At 38.1% G+C, this 7355-nt stretch overlaps 1 protein-coding gene across 1 annotated transcript; it reads right to left on the reverse strand.

The window, feature by feature from the left end:
* Positions 1–4825: 4825 nt before the first annotated feature.
* On the reverse strand, positions 4826–6450 carry LOC132505190 (importin subunit alpha-1-like). The gene is given in 2 exon segments (XM_060123127.1): positions 4826–6429; positions 6432–6450. Coding segments are annotated over 2 exon segments (1587 nt in total). The 3' UTR covers positions 4826–4861.
* Between the last annotated feature and the right edge of the window lie 905 nt (positions 6451–7355).

Genomic DNA, 7355 nt, shown 5'->3' on the forward strand with positions numbered 1-7355 from the left:
CTGGCTGTGTTGTAATCATCTGAGATGCTTCAAAAAATACCGATACCTGAGCCCCCCACACAAAGATGCTGATTGAATAGGTCTACAAGGGGCCCAGGCAATTCTAAAAAGCAACTGGGATTGGTTTAGAGCAGTGGTTCTCACAGTGTGGTCCTCAGACCAGAAGTATCATCATAACCAGAGAACTTGTTAAAAACCAGTTTTTCAGGCCTTACCCTAGATCTACTGAATCAGAAATTCAGGGATGGGGCCTAGCCATCTTTATTTCAACAAGCCCTCTAAATGATTATTTTGCACCATGTAGTTTGCCCACTGATTAGAAAATTTCTTTGGGGCTGTTTCAGAATCAAGTCTTCCTGGTTTTGGTTTTAGAGTCTCTGGTTTTTGAAGCATTCCTCTTTTTATATCATGGTATTAATTTTAATCTTAAGCAACTTTCTCATGAATTGTGTATGGATCTTTGTATAATTCCCCCCCCCATTTCTTCAATTCTTCACCGGTTAAGTTTTCATCTCCTCTGCAGCCAATTGTTTTTGCTCTTTCTTTTCCTATTTCTTCTCTTCCTGAATCAGCTTCTTTCACAAAGCCACATCTTTATCTGCTTTCAAGATCCCTACATTGTGCTGCAAGGTTTTGCATACATTTTCCAGTAGAACTTTGTTGAATGCGAGAACAAATCTCGTGTTGGCTTTGTTCTTCCAGCTCATGCCTGGTTGACACCTCATTGCTCAACTTGGATGGGAAATGGCCTCAATCTTTTCCAGCTATTGTTAACAAAGATTATATCCAGGAGATATATATCATCTGTCATCTCTGATTTATTTTATCTCCTCACTCTGGTGATTTACCAGTTATTTCAGCTGCCCAATGCAATTATTCAAAACTTCAAATTCGTTTTCTTTGTAAACAAGGGTTTCCTCGAGGTCTTTCTGAATTTTATAATAAACTGTAATTTTACTGGTTTTCTCTGCTCAGTGTTCCCTTCATTCTGGTTGGACATTTCCTATAGGAACTGATCCATGCTCTCCTTAGGTCTTGATTTTTTTCTCTTGAACCTGCCAGAAGTTAAACTTCATCTTCTCTTTGCCAAGTTTAGCTGCATTAGAACTTTTTTTCACTTTCAGAGTTTTATAGAATTCCTTGAAAATATATGTGATATTTCCATAGGCTTGTCACCTTCCAATACCTTGTTCTGTTTGTTTAATTTTGTTTCCTTTATTTGTTTGCTTTTGTGTTTTATACTTCCTGTTTCCCCAAACAAGTATGCTTTCTACCAGCATTTCATTTATTATTTGATTCATTTTTAAAGATGCTGATTGGAATCTTTATGGAGTCTCTTCCTCAGAGAGATGTTTGTATTGTATCCTGATTTACACACACACACACACACACACACACACACACACACACACACAGTCTTTGCTGCTTTAATTTTCTGTTCCTATTTGACAATCTTTGTTTATTTTAAGGTATCTTTAAAGTTTTGTAAATCGGTTGTGTTGACATTTATTGCCATCTCTTCATGGAAAGGAATACTCTCCTAAAGACAATTACCTCAAACACCTCATCTTCAGGAACTTAACAGGTTTGTTCCTTTCTTTCCGAGTTTCAGCTGTGGGCTTTTCCTAAAGGACGTTCATCGAGAAATGGTTCATTTTCTCTCCTTCTCACCTAAATCCTATTTTTCTCCCTCCAAAGTATCAAACTTCATTTCCTCTATGAAAACACAGTCTTTGCCTGTTGACCATGCTGGCAGTAAATCTCTCTTCCTTTCCTTCTGGCTCTCTTTCTCTCTCTTGTACTTCATATTTTTTTGGATTAAATCATTTAGGGACTACCCACCACCAAACAACCCAAAGCTCCCACTAGCTTGTAACACACATGCAGTTCCTTCATCTTGTTATCATTTTTTGGTATTGCAACATCAGTTTTTTTGTTTCTGTTTTTTTTTTCTTCCAGGTTTATTGAGATATAATTGGCATACAGCTCTGAATAAGTTTAAGTTGTGCAGCATAATGATTTCACTTACATACATCATGAAACAATTATCACAGTAAGTTTGGTGAACACCCATAATCTCATATAGATATAAAGATAAAGAAAAAAAATGTTTTCCTTGTGATGAGAACTCTTAAGATTTGCTCTCTTAACGAGTTTCATATATAACATACAGAAGTCTTAATTATATTTATCATGTTGTACATTACACCCCTTGTACATATTTATCTTGTAACTAGAAATCTGTACCTTTTGACTGCCTTCCTTCAATTCTCCCTCCCCCCACACCCTGCCTTCTCTGGTAACCACAAATCTGATCTCTTTTTCTGTGAGTGTGTGTGTGTGTGTTTGTTTGTTTCTGAAGTGTAATTGACTTACAACACTATGTTAGTTCCTGCTACACAACATAGTGATTTGGTATTTCTATACATTTCAAAATGATCACAGAAAGTCTAGTTACGATATGTCACTATACAAGGTATGACATAATAACTGACGATATTCCCCACACTGTACATTTTGCACCCGTGACTCTTTATTTTGTATCTGGAAGTTTGTACCTCTTAATCTCCCTCACCTATTCTTCTCCTCCCCACACTTCCTCCCCTCTGGCAACCACCTGTTTTTTTCTCTGCTTCTACGACTCTGCTTCTGCTTATTATGTTTGTTCATTTTTTTTTTGTTTTTTTTTTAGATGTTGGGGGGTAGGAGTTTATTAATTAATTAATTTATTTTGGCTGTGTTGGGTCTTTGTTTCTGTGCGAGGGCTTTCTCTAGTTGTGGCAAGTGGGGGCCACTCTTCATCGTGGTGCACGGGCCTCTCACTATCGTGGTCTCTCTTGTTGCAGAGCACAGGCTCCAGACACGCAGGCTCAGTAGTTGTAGCTCATGGGCCTAGTTGCTCCATGGCATGTGGGATCCTCCCAGACCAGGGCTCGAACCCGTGTCCCTTACATTAGCAGGCAGATTCTCAACCACTGCACCACCAGGGAAGCCCCACTTCTTTTGTTTTTTAGACTACACATATGAGTGAAATCATACAATATTTGTCTTTACTTGTCTTACTTATTTCACTTAGCATAACACCCTCTAGGTCCATCCATGTTGTCATGGCAAGATCTCATTCTTCTTTTATGGCTGAGTAGTATTCCACTGTATATGTATAACACATCTTCTTTGTCTATTCATCTATTGATGGGCACTTAGGTTGCTTCCATACCTGGCTATTGTAAATAATGCTGCAGTGAACATTGGGGTGCATATCTTTTCTAGTTAATGTTTTCATTTCCTTTGGATAAATATCTGGTAGTAGAATAGAATTGATGCATTGTATGGTAATTCTATTTTTAATTTTTTGAGGAACCTCCATACTGTTTTCCATAGTGGTTGCACCAATTTACATTCCCACTGACAGTGCATGAATGCTCCCTTTTCTCCACATCCTTGCCAACATTTGTTATTTTAAACATTTTTTTTTTTGGTAATAGCCATTCTGACAGGTGTGAGGTGATATCTCATTATGGTTTTGATTTGCTTTTGCCTGATGATTAGTGATGTTGAGCATCTTTTCATGTGCCTGTTGGCCACTTGTATGTCTTCTTTGGAAAAATGTCTATTCAGGTCCTTTGCCCATTTTTTAATCAGGTTTTTTGGCTTATTGTTGTTGAGTTGTATGACTTCTTGGCATATTTTGGATATTAACCCCTAGTTAGATATATTATTCGCAAATATCTTCTCCCATTCAGTAGGAGACCTTTTCATTTTGTTGAGTTTCCTTTGCCATGCAAAAGCTTTTTAGTTTGATGTAGTCCCATTTGTTCATTTTTTGTTGTTTTTGTTTTCCTTGCTTTAGGAAACATATCCAAGTAAATATTACTAAGACAGATGTCAATGAGTGTACTGTCTATGTTTTCTTCTAGACGTTTTATGGTTTTGGATCTTATGTTCAAGTCTTTAATCCAAGTTGAATTGTGAGAAAGTAAACCAGTTTGAATCTTTTGCATGTAGCTGTCCAGTGTTCCCAACCCCATTTATTGAAGAGGTCGTCCTCTCCCCCATTGTATATTCTTGCCCTTTTTGTCATAGATTAATTGCCCTTATAAGTGTAGTTCATTTCTAGGCTCTCTCTTCTGTTCTATTGATCTATGTGTCTGTTTTTGTGTCAGTACCATAATGTTTTGATTACTGTAGCTGTATAGTATAGTTTGAAATCAGAGTGTCTGATACCTCCAGCTTTATTCTTCTTTCTCAAGATAATCTTGGTTATTTGGTGTCTTTTCTGTTTCCAAAGAAATTTTAGAATTATTTGTCCTCATTCTGTGAAAAATGCCATTGGTATTCTGGTAAGGATTTTATCGAATCTGTAGGTTGCCTTGGGTAGTGTGGTCATTTTAACAATATTAATTCTTCCAATCCTTGAGCACAGTATATCTTTCCATATATTTGTGTCATCTTCAGTTTCTTTCATCAGTATTCTATAGTTTTCCAAGTACAGGTCTTATACCTCCTTTGTTAGACTCATTCCTAGGTATTTAATTTTTTTGATGCTGTGATAAATGGGATTTTTTTCTTTCTCTTTTTTTATTGTTTGCATGGGATTGTTTTCTTTTTTTTTTTAAAGGTGGAATTTAATCTTTATTTACAGGACACTGCAAGATATGAAATTCCACATAGAAATAAGAAACCCATTGAGAGGAGAAGCTTCATACAGTATGTACAGTTTGGAACTGTTCAAGTATAGTTTCTTTGTAAAAAGTGCTACAATAACAAACCACGTGTAAAGAGTTCTTAGTAGAGAAACAGTAAGACGAACTTCTACCAAACATAGTACACAACAAACAACTTTATGCCTCAGATGTACAATCTAAAAGTTGAAGGTCCCAGCAGTGCCATCCTGAACTTGGAATGTATACCCTTCAGAGGTAGTTTCTGGCACAACATTTTGATCTTCCTCTTCCTCCACAGAGAAATACTTCTCAATCAAGTTTAATGAAGCTTTGTACACAGACTCATTTTCATGGTTTTGCAGACCTTCAATTTTGTCCAAACCTCCACATTCTTCAACCCTTATACTAAGTTTCTCAGTTTCCCCTAGTTTCTCAGCAGTCTGAAAGGTATTTGAGATGGCATCCAGAATAACCAGAATAATTTTAGTGTCTTTCGCAGTTAGGAGGTTCATCAACGGTTCTATTATGCCACAATGAACAAGGTATACAATCTGCTCAACTGTTCCGCCGCTTGTGTAGTTGGTCACAGCCTATACAGCTTCCTTTTGTGTCTTAAAGTTGGCCTTAGAGAGAACGCCAACAAGGAATGGGACTAATCCATGATTTACAACTTGCTGTATCAGGTCCTGGCGGCCAGCCATGATGTTTGACATTGTCCACGTAGCTTCCTTCAGAATATTAGTTTTGGAGTTTGTAAGCAGGCTGGGAAAGATGGCAAGTGCTCCTGCATCTATTACAACCTGAGTCTGTTCATCTGTCCCAGTGACAATATTCCCTATGGCTCTTAGCGTGGGAGTCACAATTGGCAATTCAGTAGCTCCTAAAAGCTTCACAAGTTGGGGTACAACCCCAGTTTTCACAACCATTTCAATCCGTTCATTTGGACCATCGGTAAGGTAGGAAATAGCCCAGCAGGTATCAGCTAAAACTTCTGGATCATCGTGATGCAGGAGACGAACTAAAGTAGGAAGAATTTGCTCAACAGCATCTAAGGGGGGTGCAGGATTCTTGTTGCGACAAAGATTTGAAAGTGTCCAGGTAAGATTACGTAAGTAACCACACGCTAAAGATGACAAATCAGGAACCGCCAAAAGTGCCAACAGCAGGTCAACTGCACCATACTTAATAACCAAGTCTCGGAAAACTGAGCCATCACCTGCAATGTTTCCTAGAGCCCATACAGCTTGTTCACTGATATGAGTGTGGGGAGATGCCAACAGAGAAATGAATGCTGGGATAGCACCTCCATCTACCACAGCCTTTGTCTGTTCTGATGTCCCGGAAGCAATGTTAGTGAGGGCCCAAGCAGATTCAAACTGAATGGGACTAGAATCAGTTCTGCCCAAGAAGGACACAAATTTTGGAATCAAACCAGCCCGGATTATGCTGTCTATAGGGGGCTGTTTTTCCCTGGAAAGCAGCTTCCTAGCAGCTTGAGTAGCTTGGAGCTGGCTTTCCAAATTGTTGCTATTTATGCCTTTGACAATGTCATCAACAGACCAATTTACAGTGCCCTGGTTGTTGCAGTTTTCCTGCAGTGGAGAAGCAGCATCATCTGGAACGGAGCTGACATTTCTCCTTTTCAGCATCTGGTCATCCTTCTTAGCTTTCCTGAGCTCCACATTAACTTCTATTCGGTGCCGCCTCATTTCTGTACTGTCTTTCCCCTTGTTCCTGAATCTGTTAAGGCGGGCAGCTGGTGAATAGCATTCTCATTGATGGACATGGTTATGAGACAAAGGGAGAAAGCTACACAGCCAGCTCAAGCTTCCACAGGAGGCGGTGCGGGGCGCACAGGCTGCGGATCGACTGCGCTCAAGACGTCCACCACGGTCAGCCAGAGGACGGTGTCGGGATTGTTTTCTTAATTTCCTTTTTGATAGTTCAGTGTTAGTGTATAGAAACACAATAATTTTCTATATATTAATTTTGTATCCTAAAACTTTACCAAATTCATTGATGATTTCTAGTAGGTTTTTGGTGGCATCTAAAGGATTTTCTATGTCATGTCATGTCTATAGTTCATGACATTTATAAACTGTGACAGTTTTACATCTTTCTTTCCAATTTGAATTCCTCTTATTAATTTTTTTCTGGTTTGATTTGTGTGGTTTGGACTTCCAATACTCTGTTGAATAAAACCTACTCTGACTTTTAAATCCATATTCTTTTCCTCTACCAAATATAAACAGGAACTGGGTCCCAAACAGCTAATTAATTAGAGGTTCCTTATGGATTATATCCAGGAGCAAAATCTTAGGACTAGATGGATTCAGTAAATAGTACATGAAGTCAGATGGCAAAAAACTTCAGAGTATAATTTTCAAAAACTTCAAAAGCACTACTTTCTCTCAAATATATAGGGGACATATGTTAATTAATAGCAGAAACTCACTAATGGCATAATCAGCAGGATGGTAAATTTGGGTCAAAGTGGAGTTCAAAAGACTGAAGCACGTATTGTCAATGAAAGAAAAAAGTGTTGAAATAAGATTGTTAATTAAATACAAAACTGGTTAATGTACTACAGGGCAATAAAATTGTTTTATTGCCCTGTAGTACAGTACAGAAATCATTTGCAAATTATAAGTCTTCTAGAAGTTAACATTTAACTTTGCAGAGTCTGAGCTG

Source organism: Lagenorhynchus albirostris, chromosome 15 (assembly GCF_949774975.1).
Source record: "Lagenorhynchus albirostris chromosome 15, mLagAlb1.1, whole genome shotgun sequence".
Taxonomy (NCBI): domain Eukaryota; kingdom Metazoa; phylum Chordata; class Mammalia; order Artiodactyla; family Delphinidae; genus Lagenorhynchus; species Lagenorhynchus albirostris.